The sequence below is a fragment of the Notamacropus eugenii genome, chromosome 4 (genome assembly GCF_028372415.1).
Source record: "Notamacropus eugenii isolate mMacEug1 chromosome 4, mMacEug1.pri_v2, whole genome shotgun sequence".
Lineage (NCBI taxonomy): Eukaryota > Metazoa > Chordata > Mammalia > Diprotodontia > Macropodidae > Notamacropus > Notamacropus eugenii.
Genome location: NC_092875.1, coordinates 406,919,842 through 406,945,945, shown reverse-complemented (window position 1 = coordinate 406,945,945; position 26,104 = coordinate 406,919,842). Strand labels below are relative to the sequence as shown.

General features: G+C 36.9%; 2 protein-coding genes across 5 annotated transcripts in view; both read right to left on the bottom strand.

Annotated features, from left to right (window-relative positions):
• The window catches only part of DHX29 (DExH-box helicase 29), a 360,925-nt gene that overhangs the window by 221,289 nt on the left and 113,532 nt on the right, over nt 1-26,104 (bottom strand). The window lies entirely within an intron of this gene.
• Nucleotides 1-26,104, bottom strand: part of PLPP1 (phospholipid phosphatase 1) — a 119,786-nt gene that overhangs the window by 65,959 nt on the left and 27,723 nt on the right. For 2 of the 4 annotated variants that reach the window (XM_072605623.1, XM_072605622.1), the window contains exon 2: nt 14,988-15,142. The exons of the other annotated variants lie outside the window; for them this stretch is intronic. In XM_072605623.1, the coding sequence (XP_072461724.1) occupies nt 14,988-15,142 (155 nt within the window). The remainder of the gene's footprint in view (nt 1-14,987; nt 15,143-26,104) is intronic. 4 annotated transcript variants of the gene reach the window in all.

Below are 26,104 nucleotides of genomic sequence, written 5' to 3'. Positions count from 1 at the left end.
AGGGAAGGAAAAGATTAGATTCAGACTAACCTTGAGCCCCGAGATAATCTAGTTCTATTAGACTCATACTCTCATAAACTCATTATCTACAATGATTAAAGTCATTTGCCATGTCCATTCCAGGGGTGATTCTGAATTTCAACAAAACAGAGGGCCTCAGCTACTAGAAATAACTGAAAATGGAAACAATGCCTCTGTTAGCCACTTGTCTTCTGTATGAGCAAAGAACAATGCCTTCTATCTATTACATATAATTAAAATATATTCAGAAGAAAACAGAATTTTGGGTGGGTGCTGGGTGTGTACTCAGTCTTCACAACAGTGACTCATATTCTATTTAAATTACAGAAACCACCATAATCCAGTAATTTCTACTTATGTATTTTAAATTATATATTTTTAAAGAACCTCAATTTTCAAGTCATTCAAGATTTTGTCCTTAACAACACAGTGAGTAGTAGCCTAAAAGACAACTCATAGTGTATGTACCTGACTTAAAGGTAAAATCAGATACATACAACATGTATGGCATCCTAAAGAAACCTCTGATTTCCTATTTCCAGATCTAAAATTATTAAAATCTTCAGCACATGAAATGACTACCATTTTAACTGAAGAATTTTATACAATGACTAGTTAGCCTATTATACAATTCCTATGTTGCATGCAAGTTATTCAAACACTTAAAAAATATTCTTTGCAAAAATTTTTCATAGCAAGAAAATAAATTATTTTTTGATGAATATAAAAGGATGAAAGGATTATGGACCTCAGGACTACAAAAGACTTTACCAGTCATCAATCTAATCATCTCACCGTACAGAAGAAGAAACTGAAGGCCACAGTGGTTAGCAAGTACTTTCCCTACTAATTAGTTACTTAGTCTCTTACTTGCCCATTTCCTAACTCCCAGCATTTTCATGGGTCCCTATACCTGGAATTCTTGCCATATCTTTGGTTCCTGGCTTCCCCAGCTCTCTTCAAGTCCCAGCTAAAATAAAACTTTCAAGAAGCTTTTCCTGATTCCCCTGATTCCCACGATTCCCACTTCCCAGTGACTTCCCAATGACATTAGCTCCATAGTTGTTTGCCCATTATCTCCCCCATGAGAATGGTTTTGAGGACAGAAATGGTTTTCTGCCTTTTTATGTATTCCCACCATCTCATGCATAGATGGTTTGATAACTATTCAAGGCCATATAGGAAAGCTAGTGACAGAGATGGGATATGAACCCTGATCCTCTTTCACCAAAACCCAATCCATTGTACCAGTCTTCTTCTCCAAGGGAGATTAACAATAATATGAACCATATAAAATGATATCATTTGGCCTTGGAATTCTTCATAGTTTTACTTACGGGGTCCTGCCAATTTAAAGATTCTTTCACTCTAAGTTATTTTTGAAACAGACTGACCTTCTCATATTTTAGCTAGCTAAAAAGAATTTATATTCTTTATGTTACACAGGACTATGCATACACACTGGGGGTGGGGAGGAGGTAGCCTAAAATCATGTATGTATGCATGCATGCATGTGAGTGTGCACACATATATACACATACAATATTTATGAATGACAGAAGATTATGTGGAACCCAGAGGCACAAAACAGCTGGTCAATAGATTGCTTTGAAATACCTTCCCTTCTACTCCTAAAAACAAAACAAAACAAGAAAGCACTTAACTAAAAAGTCAGTATTCCATACAACCTGAGTTAGAAAGAGTTTCAGAAATCAGCTAAACTAATCTAGATCCAATCAAAAACCCCCAAGAAATAATCATCCAGCCTGCCTTCAATTGAAGACCTCCAGTGAAAGAAAATCCATCACCTCCTAAGCCAGTCCATTCCCCTTATGAAAAAGCTAATTGTGTGGAGATTAGCCAAACTATTTCATAATTATTTTTAAAAGTTTTTTCTATTTATATATTTCAATAATTAAATTATAACACAAATACATTCCTAGTGCCTATTTTTGAATGAGCTATTTTTGAAGCCACAAGGTGAGGGTGCGAAAAAAAAAAAGTCAGTCTATATGCTTATTTCTGTCCTTATTTTTAGGCAGTAAAATAAAACCATAAACATTTTTGTTCCAAGACACCTATGACATTTCATTTCATGCACTAGTCCATGATTTGAAACAAAATAGGAAGTGAATCAAAATCAGTTCCTTTTCACTGAAAAGGAGATACACAGGAGTACCCAGAACTAGCAAAATATGAAAGACAGTAAACATACATGAAAGATAATGAACACATACCAAAATTAGAACAAGGAACTATTCGTTTTAGTTGTATTTAAATAGATAAGTGCCTAATACTTGTATGACATCATACTAGGTTAAGGATTAAAAACACAAAAATGAAAAAATTCCCTCTCTTCAGGAAGCTTATATTTTATTTGTCCTTTCAAAGATTAAATAATTAACAGGTCATTCTGAAATAAAATAAAGGTATATACATCTCTGGCAATCTAGTCAATCCTTCTTTCATGCCCATAATGTACAAAGGGTATCTCAATTACTTTCATTCCCCTGACTCAGCTTTCATCTGAATAGAGTAAAGAGATAAATAATTGTTGAAACCACACATTGTCAATAGGAAATCACACCAGACTTAGGTGGGAAAAAAAGCCCGTAAACACCATCAATTGGGAAATGGCTGAACAAGTTGTGATCCAGGATTGTGATGAAAAATTATTGTGTTATAAAAGAAAGGACCAGCAGGATACTTTCAGAAAAACCTGAAAAGACTTACATGAACTGATGCAAAGTGAAGTGAACAGAACCAGGAGTACACCGTACACACAGTAACAGCAAGACCGATCATCTGTGAAGGACTTAGCTATTCCCAGCAATAAGACACAAGACAATTCTGAAGGACCTAAGATGAAAAATGTTATCCGTCTCTAACTGATGGAATCCGAATTGTAGATTGAAGAATAGTGTTATTTTACTTCATTTTTCTTGGGGATTTTTTTTAAGTCTTCTTTTACAACATGACTAATATAAAAATGTCTCGCATGACTGCACATGTATAACCTTTATCAAACTGCCTGCCTTCTCAATGATGGGAGAGGGAAGGAGAGTGGTAAAGAATTTAGAACTCAAAAACTGTAACTTAAAAAAAAACACCAAAGTTTAAAAATTGTTTTTTACATGTAATTGGGAAAAATATTAAAATTTTTTAAAATTTGTTGAAACTCACACCCCTCTCTCCTTACCCACAGTCAAAAGCTGTTTTTTTTTTTAAGTAATCTTCCCCTTTTCCACCTACTATGACAGGAAGAAAGTAAGAGGTGGGAAGGTGGGGGAATGGAGAAATATTCAACATTTCTTTTTCTAATTTTCAGGAACTTTAATTCACTTTTTTCTCTACCTTTCTCCCCATGAGGAAGGCACTAATACCTGGAAATCATAAAATCCTATGCCACAGGATCACAGAATTTTAAAGACAGAAAAATTGCTCTGTCCTAAATTTGTGCAGAAATAAGCAAGGAATACAACCTAAGGGAAGTGGGTAGAACACTAAGCCCGCACTCAGAAAGACCTAAGTTCAAATCTGGCTCCAGGCATTTACTAGCTTGACTGCATGACCTTGGGCAAGTCGCTTAACCAGTTTGCCTCAGTTTTCTCAACAATCAAAATGAGGATGACAATAACACCTACCTCCCAGGGTTGTTGTGAAGATCAAATGAAATAATAATTGTAAGGCACTTCACAGCACAGTTCCTGTTCCTATTATTATCACTATTATTACCAAAATCCAGTTAGCACAGTGCCTAGGCACACAGGAAGCACTTAATAAATATTTATTGAACTGAATTACTCTGGAGCTTTCAGAAAATCACAACCCTTTAGCTTCAGTTTCCTCACCTGTAAAATAAAAATAAAACAAATACTAAGACTACCTAACTCACAAGACTATTGTAAGGCTTAAATTAGATAACCAGTATCAAGTGCTTTACAACCATAAAGTGTAGGAAAATTCTGAGCTATTCTTACTCTTTACTTTTTTCACTTTCTAGGTATGATTATTATATTACAATGAAGTCACAGCTCATTAGACTTTTTGCCAGACTGCTTCTGATAACAGTTTCAGTTCTGCTTTAAATAAATCTAGAGTTATCTCATCTCCTAAGGCAGACATGAGAACAGCCAGCACTCCCTCACCCTCCTTCCAAAGCCTTCTTTCCTCTCTGTTCCCCTCTCCTGGCTTGGACACCCTGATCCCTCATCCCTTCCTCAGCAGAAGGGAACTCAGAATGCCCTCAGGCACACTATCCACCTTTCCAAAGTAGGAAGACAAGCCCACATAGGCCCCCCTGTGCTGTAGCGCAGATACACCCTTTAAATGTTAAAGGATAGTAGATTTAAAGTGGGAAGGGACCTTAGAAGTCATTCTTTATTTTACAGGTGAGGCCACTAAGCGACTTACCCAGGATCCCCAGTCAGTAAGGGAGAATTTCAATTCACGTGTGGTTCTTTTACCACCTAGTAACCAACTACAATCCTTCAAGAAAGACAAAGGCCCTGTTATCTATGGCCATACCACTTTGTCCTAAAGTCCTCAGAAGCTTTACTTTCTGCCCTGATGCCAGGCCTCCAGACCCTGAGGAACTGTCAGGTGATTTGTCTTTGCACCCTAAGGATTTTTAAGCCTTGCTATATCCTATATCCTGAGAACTTCCAGGCCTTTCCATCAGCACTGCAGTTTTGTTGTATGTGGGCTTCCCCAGTTAGAGGGCCAATTCCTCCAGTCTGTAACCTCAGAGCTTAGCACAGTACGTGGCACAAAGCAAGTGCTTAAAAACTCTGAATGACAAGGAACCTGGGGCAAATAAATCCAACCATCAGATTCTAAGCACGAAGTACAGATGAAAGCTAAGAAGTAAAATGTCCTGGGAAGGTCACAACAGGACAGTTAGTGTCTTTTTAAAAAAAAAAAAATTGTTTTAAACACAAACAAAACCAAAATGCTCCTCTAAGAATTTCCATTACAGGTAGGTACTTTGGATAAATGGGGCACTGGGATCAAAAGAATTCTTAAGCGCCAAGAAGAGTCCACATAAATCCAGACACCTAAGCATGAAATAACCCACCAACAAATGATGCATACTTGAGGTCTTGTTCTTCATCCAACAAAATGTTCTGAATAAAAACGTCCTTTTCTCCCTTACTCAAATTATCTGTGCAAATGTTCTATCACAGGACTACCACCACCACCACCAGCCCCTTGTAAAGGCCAAGGGCTATTTTACAGCAAGTAAAAAGTTACTATTTTCCATTATGTCTTTTTATCCCTAGGTCCTAACACACTGTCTTGCAAACAGCAGGCAGTTTTAATATATTCTTATTAAATTAATAAGGAAGCACTATATATGTGTGTGTTCATCCTTCATTGCCAAAAAAGACATGCCATCAGAGAAATAATGACATGACTTGCACTTGACTTTGTTTTGAGTGAGGGAGGGCTGTGCAGGTCACCAGCCTCACTTCTCCTCCAGAGTCATCTGAATCCAGTGACCAGATATTCACCAGGATGACTGGAGATGACCCAGGATGAGGCAATTGGGATTAAGTGACTTGCCCAAGGTCACACAGCTAGTGAGTGTCAAGTGTCTGAGGTGAGATTTGAACTCAGGTCCTCCTGACCCCTGCACTGGTGCTCTATCCACTGCACCACCTAGCTGTCCCCTTGGACTGAATATATTTGCTGAATGGACTGAATGAAGATCTCATCCCAGACTCAACAAACATTAAATCCTCCAAAGAGGGCACCAAACTCCTTACAATGAAATTCCCCACAAAAATCAACCTCTCCCAAACTAGTTTCTCTGATGTCTTTGGAACAAGGTTTTTGGTTTTGTTTGTTTGTTTGTTTGAAAGAAAGAAAGGAAAAGTAACAACCTGGGAAGCTTAAAAAGTAACTAAGTATCTTTGAAAGCTTTGGGAGATCCTACAGAGGAGACCCAAACTGAAACTGTTTCAGAAGAGAGCTTCGTTTAAATAAGGTTAAACAAATACCAATATAATAGAGAAATGAGAGGACTCTTTAAAAAAAGTCAGTATGATATATACTTTAATTGTATTAAAGTATATGATGTATACTTTAATTTTGTTATACACTAAAGGCAACATGAATTCAGTTTTCACTATGTGAGAAACAAATCATACCTCAGAAATAGATTGTGGAATGTTTGCAGTAAAGTTTTAGGACAGTTTTAAGAGGTTTTCTATAAAATTCTGAGAAATACTGGTAGATATATGAATAAAGATATCAAACGTTTCCCCCTGTCACGTTAATTAGGCTGTAACAAACGTCTGAGATTAAACAAGGTCAGCTGGATACAAGATTTGGAAGAAACAAACAGCAACTGGCTGAAATTTTAGCAGGATTTCTCTGTGCAAAACTAAATCAGAATAAAAGAGATACAAAGTATCTCATAGTATATACAAAAGATGATTGTATCACCAAGGCCACTACTTAGACACACTCGAACTGGACTTTCATTCAAAGGGCTAATGGGAACACTAAGGATGCAAGTTTTGTAAATCTTGTCCACTAAAATGCAAGAAAATCCAGCTGAATATATGGCCTATTTAATCCTGTATTAACAGTAATCCAAGAAAAAGTTTTTCTGATGTACATATATACATACACACTCCAATGGACATGAAAATACAAAATTGTCCAAAAAAATATATGAAGGAATAACAATACTTTATCACCAAAATTAAAGGTTTTATGTCTAAAACTGAGTCACAGGTTTTTGTTTTTCTTATTTTGTAAGGAAGGAGGAATTATTTTTTAAGATTTCTCTTATCATATGTAACCTTTTGGTTTCCTAGGCACTGCTTAACTGGTTTGGTAAAAATAGTACTAATATTTGTTGTTTTGAATCAAATAATGAGTTTTTGAGGGGGAGAAACCTTAGAAATAATTCAGATCAAATCCCTCATCTTAAAGTTGAGGAAATTAGGGTCCAAAGAGGCTCTCTGACAACTAGTAAAAGTAAAAGAGTAAGAAAACTCAGTCACTTGGCTCTTAGTCCTACGATTTTTTTTCAAACAGTACATTTTTATGTTATTTTTAACTTTTTTTAAATTTTGAGTTCTAAATTGTCTCTCTTCCTCTAGCCCCTCATACAAAACATAATTAAGTATTAGCTACTATGTTGCCAAAAAAGGCAAAGAAATTCATTAGAATTCATCAGTTCTCTCTAGCGGTAGGTAGTATTTTTCATCAGGAGTCCTTTGGAGCTGTTTTCAGTCATCGTATTTATCTTTCACAGCCGATCATGTCAACAATAACACTGGTAGTTGAATTACCAAAACTGATATAAAAATTGTGCCCATTTTATATAGAGCAAATCTTTCCCTAATGATTGGAGAGGAAAAGAAGATGCTTATTCTTGTTTGCTCAAGTCAAACTTTTGGAAAGAGCCACCAAGTGGAAGCCTCTACTTCCTCTCCTCTCACTCCCTTTAACCATGATCCAGCTTCTGATTTCATCATTCAACTACTAGTGCTCTGTCCAAGGTAACCAATGATTGCTTAAATGCCACATCTAACAGTCTTTTCTCAGTCCTCATCCTTCTTTGACCTCTCTACAACTTGTCATTGTTGACCATCCTTTTTTTGATACTTTCTTCTCCAGGTTTCTGTGACACTGTGGTCTCCTGGTTGTTCACCTATCTGTCTGAACTTCCTCAGTCTCCTTTCACCCAGTGTCTACCACATAGAAGCATAATAAGTACATTTAAGAATCGAACCGATATGATCTTTAAATAAGCCCTTATTACTACATTCTTTATTATTCATAAGCAGCGTCAGTCAAGATAAACATTGAATAAGTAGAAAAGGACAAAAACACATAATAGCCTCTAATATTTTTACAGATACATTACTTCAAACAAATATTATTTATATCACCCTTATTTTCCCAAAACTGAATTTCTGAAAGATTCATGGAGTCAGTCACACTGGACAAGCTACCTTTATAAATGTGGATCCATGGCTTGGAACTAATGGTGTCCCAGAGAATAAACATTACTACAGAAGCCCTCGGTTGAATACTATAAGATTAGTAATAAGCATGTAGGGAAAGAAAACAATTTGCAGACAATTTCTGATTCCAACTTCAAAGACTGAAATTAACGTGACAAAGTTTAAGAAAGCACAAAATAGGCACATATATGTGGGGAAAAAATTACTGGATACTTTGGGGAAACATGGTCCAAATGATTTGGGTTCAAACTAGAACACCCAAAAGGTGAGTGTTCTATAGGGAATCAAGGCCCTTCCCCAGAGTGATGAGTTACATTTTCAGTCATGCCTTTGAGAGTCTTAAAGCATCCATTCTGTAAGAGAAAAGATGTGCATCTGCTATTTAATATGGACGTGGTCATGTGTAATAGTTCGGAAGCTCAGAAAACAAGTTTCACACCCTTTGTTCTCATTATCTAGAAAGCAACAATCAGCACATATGCAAATTGTTAGCAGTCGAGTTGACCATCTAACAACCCACAACAGCTCAGCTTCTTTGGGCACATCACCCCAGACCACCCAGTCCAACCCTTTCACTTTTTCAGAAAAGGACACCAGTCCTTTCTGTCTGCCCAAGGTCAGACAAGGTAGAAAACAATTAACCAGTGAGTGCAAGAGGCACAATAAGAACCCCAGGTCTCCCAACTCCAAGTCCAAAAGCTGTTAACAATACTCCACACCAACTCCACCAACTTCTAACAGGAAGCAAGTTCAGAGGGGAAAAATAATGCTTTCAGCACCACCACCACCTCTACATATACATCTAGAACCATCCATCCCCTCATTTCTCAGGTGTGCCAAAGCTCCAAAACAGGCACTGGAAATGTAGACAGAGAATCTACTATTTATGGTGATGTAAGTGGCAGCCACTAAGGCTAAAATTACAAAAGGCAAAGCTGGTCTCTGGTACCTCCCTTTTGAGACCTCCTCCTCCTCTCTGTCTCCTTATCATGAGACCTCCATGAAATCTACTGTCCTCCTAAGCACACTGTGTTCCAAAATTATCTCTCTTTTCCTCCACAAAGTCCCATTCTCACAATAAGGATGTTATATAGGAAAACAATCTGACTAAAAGTAATTTACAAGCCTTCGGCATTTCAGCCTATCAGTCATATGTAAGGAAAATTTAAGGAAATGTAAGAGAGCTTCTACACTGTCTCTTCCAGAATGCCATCCCCCTCAACCCTAGAGACAAAACATCAGTCATTTGGCACCCACTTTTGAGATTGTTGACATCAACCTAAACAATATTTGTGCTCTGTGCTGACTAGTCTTCAAAAGCTCAATTTCTATCCCAGAAACAATCACAATATGCCTTCTGTCTTGTTGTTACTACAGAATTTTGACCTTAAATCAATTTCTTTCTCAAGTCAGTGAAAAATATACTATAGATGTGTTCCTTTCACACCCATAGCTCTTCACTTCCTCAGTCTCTCCATCTTTATACAAAAGTAAATGTAATATCATTTAATATATTTAAGAGGAGAATCTGAAGGGAAAAAAGCAACAAGGCAAGAGTTGAGACACAGGGACAGACTAGTAAAGGGCAGGCCTGAGGGATTTTGCTACAATAGAACATTAAACCATTTTCCTGTAAATTGGCATGTGAGAAAAGCTATTTGTGGCTCCAAGGGACAGCTGAGGAGCTTCACACGTTGCCCCTCCCATGAGGCTATTTTGGCTTCATCACACTCCCAATTACTGAATAAAGTAGTCACAGGACACTTTGAGGTGCCTGCCTCACTTTTGTTTTGTTATGGGGGGGAGTTTGAATTTCTAGCTCTTACATAAAGGAGCAGTTCTAAGATGGCATTTTTTTATGAACACTTTTTAGAAGTTTTAGAACTTCTTTTTTTTAGAACTTTTGGGGGTAAATATTTTCCCCATTCTCATTTCCAGTTCCTAATTAAAATGTATCTTTATACCAAAATGACAAGCACGGTATTTTAAAACAAAAAAAAGGTGTTGTTTTTTTTTTTTAAATTTTAATTTCTAAAAGTCCAGTACTAAATTTTGGTAGAAAGCTTTATCACTAAAAATTACTCCTAAATTAATCCTTAAAAATCTTCTCATCTAGGCAGCCAGGAATATTTGAGAATTATTAGCAAAAAAAAAAAAAATTCTAGTAGTATTCCTTTATAGGGCACACCAAAGTCCAGTGAGTACACCCACATATTTTGTTAATCACAGAACTGAATAATTATAACACTCGTCCTATGAGAATCAAGTACATTTTTTTCTGGTTATAAATGGCTACAATAAACATGACTCACCACAAGAACTTATTGATAGGAAGCATTTACGTTTTCTGGATTTAAAGTTTTAAAGTATGTATGAATTAAAAGGTAATTCCTATGACTTTAATTAACCACTCTTCTCCCCCTCCTCCCTCCCCAATTCTGCCTTCCTAACAAAATGACAATCAAAATAAGTATAAGGGAGATGGAGCAATTATATGCTTGCTCCACGTAGTCAAATACTACCATTCCATGGAGTTAATTATGTTGATATTCAAAAATACTCACCTTGCAGCAATTTTCAGTGGTTTTTATATAACAAAAAGAAGCTTCATCATTTGAACAGAAGACAGTTCAAATATGTTTTTAGTAGCAAACAACCTTCTAGAAGAGCATTGCTGTGGGAAGATTACCCAGTTTCTTGAATACCTACAGCCTCCTCTGCTTATTTTCAAAACACCACTAAAGACAATGGGAAAGACACCCTCCCTCCCCTGCCTCATTTTCACTTTTAAGTCAATTGACAATGGAAAATTCTTAAAGTCAAACTAAGGGCACAGTGACCAAATTCACCATTCGTTGATGACAGAAAAAGAATGTTACAGAGTCAAAATATTCAGAAATTGTCTCAAAAGTTCTGTGGTAATAGGAAAGGGATACATTTTTTTAGTAGAGAAAAATACACTGATCTGGCTTCCCCAGCTACAGGACCCCCAGTTAGTTATTGAGTAGGAGGCAATATGATGTAGAAAAAATACTGGTTGAAGTCAGGAGACAAGATGAGTCCCAACTCTGACACTTACTACTAGTGTGACCCTAGAGGTTACATCACCAGAGCCTCAGTTTCCTCAGCTATAATATGGGAATTCTCCTACTTAAAATAAATACTGAATGAATACTATGAGGAAAGAATTTTTACAGACAAGCAAGTGCTAACAAATGCGAAATGCTCATTTTTTGCTTGTTTTCCTTTTCTTGTCCAAATACACACCTGATATACTTTTACTCAAAGAGCACAAAAGAAGGCTATATTTCAAACCCTTCCATGTAAAGGAAAAGCAACAGAAGAGAGAGCAAATAAAGGCCACTAATTTGAAGAGGCAGAATTTAAGCAAATGAGAAAACCAAATCATCTTGTTTCCAGTGAGGCACGCCCCATTTGCCATAGGGTGTAACTAGTTAACCTCATCAGAGGCATTCTATAACATGCCCTAATACTAATAACTTGTTTAACACTAAAGACTCTTTCTAAGCAGTTGATTTCATGAGCAGATGTTTTCTCAATGAGTCAGTTGAAAAAACCACAGCAGAATTCAGCGAAAACAGCTCATGTGAAACTAAATGAGTTACAATTTTGATGATCAGCAATATATTTCATCACTAAATACCTTTTTCTTCTATATAAATCTGCTTTCAAATGCTTTTAAATGGCATCAAAATATTTAAACCATCTCCATTCATAGGTCTAATACAATATAAAATACATCTATGTTCTCACATTTCAATTTGTTAAAAGTTATTTTTTTGATTAAACATTCACTCTGAACTAATCCAGTTTTCAAAGGATGTCAGTAATTACAGCAAATCGTTAATCCTGAAAATTCAATTTCAAGGTATTCTAAGTAACATTTGCTTTTCTGAGACCTACATACGGTAAAGACACTTTCTGATGAGAGTTAATGCTTGATCACCATGCTAGTTCTGCTACTGGAAAAGAGAAGAAAAATAACTTTATCTTAAAATGAACAAAAAACTTCAGAATTTCTTTAATTCATTCAAAAAAAATTCATTTCAATAAATTCCAAAAAATCAAGCTAAATTTTTACAGTAGTGAACTTCAAAATTTACTGTACTTCATAAAGTCAGAGACCGAAAACTGAAAGGAATTGTCTATTCCAAGTCCCCCATTTTAAAGAGGAAACGGAAGCCCAGGTACAGCTGGGATTGGAACTCAGATCCTATGACTCCAGTGATCTTTCTACTACAGATGGGTTTTCATTCTATTTCAAATTTTTATTTTTTACATGGAGGAAAACAATGAGAGGAGGAGAAAAACAATGGAGAGGAGGGTAGAAAGTTACAAAAAAGTTAGAGACTAAACATCCCCTTTTTCTGTCATCACATTTTTAATCACTTCCCATTAGAGATGTGCTCCTCTCTAATATAGGAAGTAAAAACTAATGGATGTTTTATAAACAATATGCACAATACTTCTGTTAATATCTGTAAACAAAAAATATTTTTACACACCCACACTTTCCTTCTTCCCTAGTACACGTAAAGTATAATGTAGCAAAGAATCAATAATAATGTATTTTCCCAAACATTATCATATGCCAAATTTATTCAAAATCATTTCTAGATACACAAATGTCTATCTAAATGATATAATTTCCTGCTCCAAGGTTCACTATTTTTTCCCATGGCATTTTTAAAAGGATGATAAATTTGGGAAGAATTTATTCTAAAGAGCCAAGAATAAGAGAATTGTGTGACCACCTAAAGACAGGAAACAACATTCTTTAAAATGTGAATTATCAGTTATTAGCATACAATACTCCTACCACCACCTTGCATTTGGTCATTCTAAAAAATAAAATCAGTGTTAAAGCAAAATAAGTGTACTGAACTGTACGCTAGAAATAAGAAATACACAACAGTCAAGATGAAGACTGAGACATCTTTTGAAACAGACTAAGCAGAAAACATTTTCCAAGCTGGGCTGAAGAAGTCGCTGCTAATTGTGGGGTTTTTTTTCTTAAAACAATTCACAAAGTATGAATTCTGACTCACAGAATTATATTTAAGGGAACTTAATCATGTATCAAAGCTTTCGGTTATTCAAGTAATATGCCATTTTATATTGGCATAGGAAGAGGAGCTGAGAAAACTTCGGAGTCTTTGCTTTAGAAGGTAAGAAAAAGGAGAAAGACTTAATATCTTTTAATTAATTATAAAAATATAATTCTAAATGATTACTAAATGTATAAATATATAAAATAATTGTAAAAGTTAAAAATAACAGTCAATATTTATTCAATGTCTACCAGGATTACAAGACAAATGTGGGGGATATAAAGATGAATGAGGAACCGTGGCCACCCCAAGAAACTCAAAGTCTGTCTCTATCTTCTACCACATTTACACTCCTCTGCAGTCTTAAGCAACTTTTGTTACTACGATACTTTATGCAAAAGCATCCATATCACAGAGATAATTTTCATGAGGCTAAATTAAAATATATGAAAGGAAGATACCTTCAAATAAAACTTATAGCTCATATATTCATAAGATCTTTTATTTTCAGACATTTTAAACAAGGCACAACAGACTGGGGACTATATTTCAGGCAATATATTATTGATTTCTGAGGAATCTTATTTAGGATGCTCTGAGAGAGAGAAGAAGAACTCAAACAAAAAACTATGCTCTTAAGCAGGCAGATTTTTACTTTCAGTTCTTACAGTGAAAGGATAGTTAATGTCTCTATTAGCAGTCCTAATCCTGAACCTCCAAGGCCTCAAGTACACTGAGCAAGAGTCACACAGAATGGGTTGGCTTAGAAGAGCTACAACCTTCACCATCCCAATCAATGAAATCACAGATCCATTTGAATGTAACACTTGAGTGACTACAATACGAAGAAAGAGTAAAAAGCCAAGAGGAGGTCAGTGGTGAGGGAAGGTCTGAGATAAGGCCTGAAAGGCCCCTCCGTCAGCCAGGGAAGTTCTTCTCCTCTATCCCAGCAACAGAACAGACAGGAGTCACAGAATGATCAGGGATGTGGGGTAAGAAGACGTGGGCTTAAACGCTAGCTGTTTCTACCTCTGTAACCTTGGCAAGTAATTTCTCCCTCTTTGAAGGGCAAATTACTTCACATGTAAAATGAGACAGTTGGACTAGATGATCTCAAAGGTTACTTTCAGCTCTAAATCTTAGAATAGGCAAGAACAAAAAAAAGAGAACAGTGATTCTTTGTTCAATCTTCAAAGATTAAGGGCAAGAATATGGTGGTGGACCTTTCATTAAAAGAAGGACAAGTTCCAGTTACTTAACACAATCAAAAGTAAAAAGGCCTGGGGGACAGTGGGTCTATTTATATTTTCTCTGCTGAACTGACTGGGGTGTCTCAAATTAAAAAGTACTTTCTTCCCAATCCCAGACAACTCTAAGGGTTTTTAGGGCAGGTGTCAAAATGCAAATAGAAACATAGAGACTGAGAAAACCACAAATTAACATTATCTTTGTTCTATTGTATTTTGTTTATTTTGCTAAATCCTTGCTATTTACATTTTAAGCTGGTTTGAGCACAACTCTAGTTCAGGGGGTTGTATTGTTTTGTTTTTTTTCTCTTCAAAATATGTGTCATGATAACATCAAAAATAAACAATTCTAGTCTCTTGGCTCTGCCTCTAACTACCTGTGTTATCTTGAGTATGTCTCTACCGGACCTCCATTCCCTTATCTTTCAGAAGAAGAATTTAGATGAGATGATCTTGAAGGTCCCTTTCTATATCTATAAATCCTTAATTGGCTTTCTGTTGACATATTAAATTGTGAGAGTGGGTAGTCTTCTAAATTGCTCAACTACAGCAACTGTGGACTTACTTAGACCCCATCCCAATTCCATACCTCCTCCTCCACCACCACCACATGATCATCATCATTATCATCCCCACCACTACCTATAGAGTTAGTTACTTACAGAAGAAATAGGCAGAGTGAACCCCACTGCGTAGAGGAGAGGGGATGGGACGGTACTGTCATGGTACGGATACTTGATGCTGTTGTCACTACAGAAAAAGCCTCTCTGATATGGCTTTATTTTGGCCAAGTTTAGAACAATCAAGGGCAAGGCAGCTGTGGGGGAAGGGAAAAAAAAGACACACATGATTAAATTCAATTCTCTTCAAAGGCACACTTCATCAGGAAGAGATAAGTATTTATTTGAATGCAAACCTCAGCCCTTTTGCCCTTTTCTAAGAAAGTGGTACCAGCCCACAACACCCAAGGGCAATACTCTCTGGTCAGCAGCTTGCCACAGCATTCACTCCCCAATACCATCCATGCCCTCCCAATCTCACAGAAAAACATTCTCTTAAGTTCTCCACATACTTAAGGTCTAATCATAAAGTAAACCCACTGCAGGAAAGAGCAAATTGGTGCATTTCTTAGAATTCTTGTTCTCCTGAGCAGCCCTCAAGCATGTCACCTTCCAAAGGAGCCCTTCCGGATCGCTCAGCTGACAGCACTTTCTCCTAACAATCACCTCATATTTGCTTTGTATATATTTTGTTTTCTCCAAGAGAAAGTAACAAGCTCGTGGAGAGGAGGGACTGTTTCACCTTGTCTCTATCTTTTCTCAACAGCTAACATGGTACCTGGCACCCACTTGGTGCCCATGTGCATTCAGGGGGAAAAAAATTGTTTTTAAAGTGGAAGGCGGGGAGGAAAGGAGCATCAAAAGAGCAAAGCTCATAATGAATCATAGCAAAGCAACATGAATCTCTTTGGGTAAAAAAAAAAAAGAAAGAAAAGAAAAGAAAATCATGAGTATCTTTAGATGGATGGTATTTCAAAAAATGCAACCAGAATCTTGGGGAGTATGAAATGAACACAGTCAGGAGAACAATTTATACAAGGACAACATTATAAATTAAAAACAATTTTGAAAGACTTAATAACTCCGATCCAAGCAATGACCAACCCACCCATATCTCCAGAGGATCTAGGATGATATATTATTCACCATATGACAAAAAGGCCATGGATAAAAGGTACAGAGACATGGATTTTTGGACACGGCCACCAAGTGGACCACATTTTGTTAAACTATGCTTATTTATTACAAGAGGGATTTTTTCCCCCTTTCTTTCCCTCTGTTAACGAGGGGTGAAGAAGAGGAGAAATGGGGAGGGGGATCTACTGTAATACTTGTACGAGAAAACAGAAGAAGTTAAGGAGAAAGTAACAAACAGGGTAATTTTCAAACTGTTCTGTTGTATATGTGGAAGTGCCTTTTTTAAGTGTTTAAGTTCAGAATAAAAGAAAATTTTTTTTAAGAAAAAGAAACCACTCAAGCAACTTGTTTTCCAAAGTTAATTAATATACCTTTTGGAATATTTACCCATGTAAAGATCAAGTATTAGCACAGTTAATATAGGCATATTTTTAAATAGAAAAAAATGTTCAATAATTCCAGTATTAAGATCCCACTGCGTATTCAGACTAGTTAGGCAGCTGATTACACAATGGTTAGTGCTGCACCTGGAGTCAGGAAAACCTGAGTTCAAATTCAGCCTCAAACACTTAATAGCTGTGCAACTCTGAACAAGTCACTTCACCTCTGCCTCAGTTTCCTCAGTCGTAAAATGAGGATAATTACAGTACCTACCTCCAAGGACTGCTGTCAAGATAAAAATGAGATAATATTTTGATTTCTTGGTCACATAAGCAACAAGATAAAGGATTAGACATTTTCCCCAATTCCCTACAACATCTCAAACTTCTTCAAAACAGAAATTATAAACCAAAAATAAAACTCAATTTCAGCTGCCTCCTTAAGACACCAAGAAGTGATGCTCACTGACCCTGAAATTACTCAGTACCCCTTATCCATCTTCCACACTATGGTCACTGAGGCCACATTTAACAGACCCAAGGACCCCACATAGACTTATATCAAAACCAATTTCTACCCTCCCTCTTTTCAGTGCCATCACACAGTGCCTTGACAGCAAACCTGGCCACAGCCCCTCGGGAGCAAAAGCCTACTAGGAGCTGCAATCCAGAAGCACCCGTGCTGCAAAGCTCTGAACTGGTAGTGCCAGGGAAGTAGGAGGAGAGGGGGTGAGGGAAAAAAGGGTGAGGGGGGGAGCCCACAGTACAGCCCTCCACCAAGCCTGAGGGAAAGAACATATCCAGCTGAGGTCAGTTCTGACCACTCAAAAGTCATTTGGGGCATAGACCTATGTGGATGAATTAATGAACTGCTCATTGTGGGAGGAGGCTAGGATACTGAGAATTCAGTACCCAAGGAAACCACAGAGGTAATGGAGTCAGGAAATGAGTGATAAGAAAACTAAGGGAGAAGATGATTGAAAGTATCAAAGATTTCAGGAAGGTGGAAACTCAATGACCCTGAATATAAACAGGTAAATCAACCAAAAAAATAGTAATAACAGATGCAAATATGGCTCCCAGATCTGGTGTATGAATTCAGGCATCTAAGAATAAATACTGCAAAATAAAGGAAAATGATCCAACACTTGATGAGACAAAGGATCTTTCAGAACTTTAGAATAAAGAGCTACAACCTGCTATTCCTGAGTGATTTAAAAGAGAAATAAGAATTACAAGAGAAGAATTTATGTCCCACCCAGTAAAAATAACAGAAGACTTTGAATTTGCAATGACAAAAGCCTCACCAAAAAACTAACACAAGGACAACCTAGGATAACAGAAGTAAAAAACAATAACATTAAATGAAAATATGCTCACTACGTAAGCAAAACATGCCTCACAGAAATCGGATGCATGGAGACAATACAAGCCTATTCCTAGAACCTTTAGAAAAAGGAAGGAATGGATGGAATAATGCGTTCCAAAGAGCCCCGAGACCTATCATGCAATTCTGAGCTTAACCACACAGGACAAAAGACAGACATTCAAAAATAAAGAAAATTTTGAAACATTTTTGTAAAGAAAACTAGAACTGAAGAGATTATTCACCTCTCAAACACCTCAAATAACAAAAATGCAAAAGGAGTGAATAAATAAAGGACAGTGACAACAGCAGAGTAACCACAGAGAGACCGGTTAGAGATTTCTTTCTAAATGTACACAAGGAGACAAGGGGTGAAGGTAGAAGAAATTTGGTACAAGTAACAGTAAAGAGGCAGTAAGGGAGTGTTATGGATAGAAAAAGGCCTACGGGGGAGGGTGCATGAAAGGAAGAGGAGTGGAGCAGGAGGACAGAGGAGTGACGTGCTCAAGTCAAGAGTAGCAATGAGAAGAAAGTGACCTCTACAATCTCAGAGAAAAGCCTGCAAAGGAGTGGGTGACTGGGGAGGAGGATCAATCATTCCATTGATAAATGTTCCTATGAGTGAAGAGAGAGGTGGTCAGAATTAGAACCCTGGGAGCATCTGGCACCTGGAGGAGTGGGAGAGCAAAGAAACAGGGGAGATTTCCAGGCAATTACAGAAAAAAGGGTCAACAAAAAATGGCATAGGACACTGGTGGGCTGCACAATCAGGAACATGGTAGCAGTGGGGATCTATCACGGTCTGACACCTGAAGTAACTGGCATTGTCTTTTAAGTGAAGCAAAGTGGAAAAGGGAAGTCTTTGGGCAGAGAAGGAAGAGGGGAGAGCCTAGAATGGATAGCTTGGAAGCTATGACCGCAGGAAGAATACAGAGAAGAGAAAGAGATCAGATAAATAAAGAGGGGTCAGGGAATGAGGATCTAGAGTAAATAGAAAGAAAAGACAATGTAAAGCGAGAGAGAAATCTTTCTTTGGAAAGGGGGGGCAGAAAAAAAATTGAAATTTAGAATCTAAGGAACAGGACCAACCTATAGGTAAAAAAAGAAGGGGGGCTATTCAATGAGAAGAGGGAATTGGGGTGAGGAGGAGAGAGAGGTCATAACAACATTAAAGTAACTGAAGGAACATAATACTGTGTTTACAGCAGAAGAGGAAACTTGAAACAGAAAAGAGTCTGCACAGACAACAAGAAAACAATATTCCACAATTAACTTTGATAATAGACATGGTAAAAGGACTGTTAGATCAAAACAACAAAAACTAAAAGCTACAAAAATATAACCAAACTCAATCCCTAAAAGAGGGATATAAAAAGGTGAATTTTCCTATTTCTTTGCAGAGATGGAGAACTATAGATATGAAATATTGCTTATCAGACTTTTTTTGATGTGTTGGTTAGTTTTTGCTAAACTGACTTTTTCCCCCACTTTTTGCTCTTTATTATGAGATTGTCTTCTGAGAAGGATGCTGGAATGTAGAAGTGACATAAAAACAAAAGGTTCATGAAGTGTCCTTCCACCTGGAATTATAATGCCTTGTCCCCTCCTCCCCCCACCAAATCCTACCCAAACTTAGCTCAAAAATCCTCTGAGAAGTCAGCCCTATCCATTCCTAGTCCTAGTCTTTCTTCCCTCCAACCTCACAAAGCAATTAGCCTCTAACTGTTGTAGTTGCTAGTAAGGCAATCCTGTCATCACCCACTACTATATTGTAAGGTCCATGGAGCATAGGAGATGAATATTATCTAAACTTTATATCTCCCCCAGTACTTAGCACAGTAGGCATTTAATATATGTTTACTGAATTTTATTCCAACCTACTTCTAAAAATATAAACATACCTAAGAAAGATGAATGTCTTTTCTGGTTTTTATTTAATGTTAGGCCATGCCTGTTTGTGGCTAGTCACCACATTCCCCCTAGATCAAACTCAAATAGAAATGAATTCAGGATATTGACTTAGAAAACAATAAATTAATATTATCTATGCTGTATTATGTTTTTTAAATTGTTAAACATTTCCCAATTTCATTTTAATCTGGATCTGAGGGAGATTCAGGCTCTGTGTTTTGAGAGTTATACTCTAGATCCCTTATCTTCAAGGGTATCAGATAGTAAGAGGATGAAATTCCAAATCTCTCTTAAATTGACCAATATTTTGAATTTTGTAACAAAATTAGGAACAAACAGATGTTTAAACAAAACAAGGCACTCTCCTTTAGGGATGAGGTACAACAGCTCCACCATGGTGCCTTGTACACGACAAATGATGTGCTCATATAATCACAGACAGGGATGACTGCCCTGTGAACCAAACCAGACCCAATTCCTTTCAAGTAATTATGCCCTTACACTGCTGAACTGCATTAGGACAGTAGTCCCTGAAGTACACTTGAAAATTAAGGTTTACCCTTCCTCATTCATTATGTACAATTTAACGTAACAATTTAAGTTGGATGAGCGCAGTTAATGGCTGGAGGAATTCCGATGCCCTATCACAGTAGCATTTCCCAAGAATCTGTTCTACATCATCTATCACTTCTTTAAGAAATGCAGAAAAAATTGTTTTGAACCATAACAACCAAAAAACACCATGATCTTTAAAATGGATAATTTCAGGGCAGCTAGGTGGCTGCCGTGGATAGAGCACTGGCCCTAGAGAGAACATGAATTCAAATTTAGCCTCAAAAACTTACCAGCTGTGTGACCCTAGACCCTAGACCAGTCACTGAATCCCAATCATCTCCTCCTTCTCCCTCCCCACCCCCACCCCCACCCCCACCAAAAAAATAAAGAATAATAATGGGTACATTTCTCTAATCAGTAATAATTTAGAGCATTTTTTCATATGACTATATGTAGTTTTGATTTCTCCATTGAAAAACTGCCTATATAGTGCTTCTTTCAATCTTGTGGCTGCTGAAAATGTGGATCACGTTTAGGGTACGTAACACATAATAATATAGATTTTTCTGGAGGGTATAATGTCTTTTAAAAGATAGCCTGATTAAGACAATTTTTCACATGAAAAAGTGACACATCACAAAGTGCACATTTTATTCCAAGAGTAGTAGTGGTGGTGTTCAGTAGTGTAGACTCTTTGTGACCCCACACACCACAGCACACCAGGCTCTTCTATCCTCCACTATCTCCCAAAATCTATCCAAGCTCATGTTCATAGTTTCCATGACACTATCTGTCTCATCATCCTCTGCTTTCCCCTTCTCCTTTTGCCTTCAATCTTTCCAACACATCAGGGTCCTTTCTAATGAGTTCTGTTTTTTTATCATGTGGCCAAAATATTTAACCTTCAGCTTCAGTATCTGTCTTTTCAGTGAATAGACTGAAATAATTTAAGTATTGACTGATTTGATTGCCTTACAGTCCAAGGGACTCAAAAGACTCCTCCAGAACCACCATTTGAAAGTGTTGATTCTGCAGCACTCAGATTTCCTTCTAGTCCAATTCTCACAGGCAATACATTACCATTGAAGAACCCTAGCTTTGACTATATGGACCTTTGGTGGCAAGTTGATGTCTCTGCTTCTTACTATACTGTTCAGATTTGCCATAGTTTTCCTTCCAAGAAGCAAGCATCTTTTAATTTCATGGCTTCAGTCTCCATCTGCAGTGATCTTTGAGACCAAGAATGTAAAATCTAACACTGTCCATTTCTTCTCCCTTTATTTGCCAGGAAGTGATGAGATCAGCTGCCATGATCTGAGCCGGTTTGTTTGTTTGTTTGTTTTTTAATTAAGCTTCAGGCCAGCTTTTACACTATTGGCTTGAAGCTAAACATTAAAAAAAAAAAAAAGCTAAGTTCATTTTTTTATTCACAGTTTATTCCAAAATATAATACAAGACAAAAAGCAACAGTAAAAATCATCCATCAGGGTCACCAGTTCATAGTAGGGGATGAAGCACACAGCAATAACAACTGCCTCTACTTCAATGACCATAATTTTAGGAATTTAAAAATCTCTCCTTACTCTCTTTCATTAAATAAAGCCACACAGGAAGATCAGTCTAGTTGGGTGGTTCCTTTTAATTAGACTAAATGTAAAAGGATATCACTTTGGCTAACTTCAGATTTTCTTTGCAAAAAAAATAATAATCTCAAACTTAACTATATATTAAAACAACTCAGCTTTCCTCTGGCAGGAAACAGGGACAAGTGATTAGGACTTTAAAAAACTGAGGGCTAAGACTAAAGAAAGTGGAGTAATATGAAGACATAGTAGGGCTTTGTTTTGATGAGAAAATTTTCAAGGAATTAACATAATCAAAAAGCACTGAGGTTGAGTTCTCTCACTCTACTTCCTACTGCTTCATCAATGCGCCAAGTTCAGGGAGTAATTAGGACATGGCATCACAGATCTAGTGCTAAAAGGAGACATATAGATCAATCCCTTCATTTTACCGAAGAAGAAACTGAGATGACAGTGGAGTCCAGCGAGACATTAGCTCTAGATAGACTGGGGAACCATGGGATGAGATCTGGTGGAATCAGTTCATAGCATCTATGAAAATGAACAGGAAGGGATAAAGAAAGCACAATGGACCATAAATCAGGAGAACTGAGCCCTAATCACCTATGTGTCCCTTGAGTCTCAGTTTCTAGGACTCTGATATGATAAAGGAATAACGGAATTTCTAAGCCAGAAAGAATCTTACAACTAATTCCAACAATATAACTTCACATGATAAAACCCGGGTCCTTAAATAGGGAGAAGTTAAGTGTGGGGAGAAAGGGGGAAGGAGGAAAGTTCAGTATGTTCGGGATTTTTTTTTTTTTTACAAGATAACATATCTAAGCAATAGCAACATCTATTTAAATGTACACTTGGGGCTGACACCAAATCCATACTACTTTTTGTGAAATTTGACTCATGCAACCCATTCATTTAGTCTTTTTTTTTTTTAAGCAGCCTGGGTTACTTTTAGCAAACATTTTTCAGTTCTTTAATACCATAATGTGTTACCTGGGTAGTTTTTAGAAAGTGCTATTCATTCTGCACATAATGAAGGTTCTTTATTTGGTGTCCAATTCAGTTGGACAAAGTACATCTTTGGGGGAAAAAAAACACATGTAATATTTTTCTTGCTTTCTTTGGAAACAGGTGTTACAAATTCCTTCCAGAAGCATATGAAAACCTCCTACTAATCACTAGTTGTGTGTTTATTTCTGAACAGAAATGGTTTTTTCCCTTTTTCAAACAAGGTCATCAGATGGTTAAAAACTAAAGGAACTCATTCAAAGCTTACAGGAGAGGAAAAGAAAAATTGCTAGTAAATTTGCTTATGATTGTTTCTGCTGTGTTCACTAGAGATCAAAGACATGGATTACTGCCCTCTGAATCAAACTAGACTTAACTTCTTTCATACCCTCATACTCAAAAGGTGGAAATTCATATTGCGACTTCATCCTAAACATTACTTGTTTTTTAAAGAATCACTGTCTTGAGAAAATCTTTAGGAAGGATTTCCTACCCTCTCTTCCCCCTCTATATCCACGTCTATTAATTTTGGTAGACATATATGAACTGAATTTTCTTTTTAATGAGCATATGGGGTTTGTCAAAATTAAGGGGATATTTCGATTAGACCTTTTAAATACAAATTGCCACATTTATCAAACTTTTTGTAAACAGTAACTGAACTCTTATTACAAAGGAAACAATGATGATGTGGTAAGAAACTTCATGAAAAATCTCAACTCCAAATACTGAATTTATGGATCCACAAGTAGACACACTTTCCCAAATGACAAAAACTAAAGCTATTAAGAGATTCAAAGGCTTTCCTCAAACCACCAAGCTATAGCTGAGTATCTCTAACGATTAAGAAAAAAAATTTTTGGTGAGAAATTCTCCCTTATGACACCTCCGGGTAACCAAGAACTCGAATTTCACAGGCTTTGCACTTTCACCTGCAGCAAATCTACAGAGGAGAAAATTATGGACACATGATTCCAGAGTCAATTTTCTGGCCACCATGGTCCTTCCATGGTCCTTTTAATCTTAATAGAACTTAAACGGTTTAAATACATTCAAGCAGTACTAACTAAAATCCCAAACATTTATGAAAATATCAGAGTTCAATATGAAATAAAAAATAAAGAGAAACAAAACGGAAAATAATCAGAAATTCAAAAATCATGACACTGATGCCATCTGATAACCAGAAAAGGGGGAAAAATTCAAACATTCATATTTTGAAGATAGAATGTCTGTGCACACAAAGTTCCTTCCATGTTTTGAAATGTACTGCACCGGCACAGGGTTTAGTGTCCAAAACTTCTCTGAACCTTTATGTTCTCACACAGACATCTCCAGAAGGACTTGATGGTAAGAGAAAAAAACAGCACATCTCCCTGTAATGTCTGGCCAACCAACATACCAGGTGTGCTGAGGACCTGACTACAGACGATTGTGGGAAATAAAGTTGGATAAATTGATGCAATAGGGATTACTGGAAAGTTCTGGCCAGGACAAGGAGTATAAGGGCAATTTGTGCCATTTCAGAAACAATCCACATACTTCTGATGCTGCTACTCCTTTCAGGGCAGGACAATGCCATAATGAAACTGTTTCTGAACAATCACTACATGGGTTAGCGCCTCATGTTGTTTTACTTAATTCTCTTCCACTGTGTTACAAGGAACATCACCAATAAAATATTTCTTAAAAGAAAATGATCACAAGATAAAGGGGGAAGAACAGGTATAAGATAAAAGGCTGGAGTTGAGGTTATACATTTGAAAGTCATCTGCAAAGAGGTGAAAGGTGAAACCATTTAGGTCAAATTAGCTCTTGGGACAGAGAAAAAGCAAGGCCCAAAGACTAAGTTTTTAAAGAACACCCACACCCTAGCCACTAGCTTCAAAATCGTCTCTTTGACTGTACAGTTATACTATAAAAAGTGCTAAGTTTTTATTCTGTTTTTAAGTGGTAACAAAAGACGGAAAAGAACCAGTCTGGATGTAAGATAAGTGGGGTTTACTAAAGAAGCTGTTCCCTACGTTTTGTGGTTTTAACTGAGAATTACCTTCCAAAGTCTTGAGTGTCTTAGAACAGTTTCTCAGACACTTAAAATAAATCAGTATATATTTTAAATACAGCTTTAAAAAGCCAAACCTGGAAGGGCAAGTTATTTTTGCTGTCATATCCTCAGATTTCTACACAAGTCAAGATACAACTAATCCTGTTTATTTACAGTATTATATACAGTATTATACAGACTAATTGTTTTTCAATCAATTCAGTCAGTGTAATTATATTACAGTATTTACAGACTAATTTTTTTTTCCATCAAAAATCAATCTCTTGCGTCTCCTCTCTGAGAAAGAGTATGTTAAAGCAACTCCAACTGACCACAGGCTACATTAATTAATTCCTTCCACTCCTTCCTGGAAACACAGCTCCTCCCTTGCCATTCCAATGAGGCAAAGGTCATATGCAGTAGCAAATTTTCCAGGCTGGTTTCTTTAGGCAAAATTCAAGGAGTCAAGTAGTAGTGAGAGGGATTGTAGCGTATGAGAGTTAATGAACTCTGCCGGCCACCTGTTAAGACCTCTTCAGCTTACTACAGCAGCAGTAGAGAAATGGGAGTTTTCATCCTCAGGTAATCCATCCTCAGACTTTTAACTGTTTACATGATAATGGATGCTAAATGCTGGAATTAATAATAAACAGAACACATTTTAAGAGCTGTGGGCAAGAGAATTCAAAGCACGAGAAATGGCATAATCAGAATGTATGAGACTGGCAAGATCATTAAAGAGGTAGCCTGAATGAATGAACAAGTAAAGTTATCTTCCCTCATCCAGTCTTGACATCTTTCTACTACGCTTATAAAGGGTGAGAAAAATTATTCCTTAGGAAGCACCATGACAGAAACAAAAGAATGTGAACAAATTCAACAGGAATTTATTTTGTGTCTATTTTTTAAAAGGGAAAAAAAAAAGGATTTATAAAAGATCTGTGAGAATTCCAAATAAGTTTCCAGTGGGCCAGTGAAGACTAACTTATAAAGAGTTAAACAAATATCTCCCCCTTGTACTATTAAACATCCATGTTATTTATATTCTCTCAGGCCCCATGAGTTGTTTGTCCCCCACCCCCAAATTCAACATTTTCGTGAAGAGTCTGTCAAAGAGAGCTGCCTTAACAAAGTGATGACAGAGTACCTGAAGAAGACTGTCAGAACTGTAGGATTCCAGAGGTGGAATAAACAGAGATACGTTACCTACCTAGTCCAATCCCTTCCATTGCCTA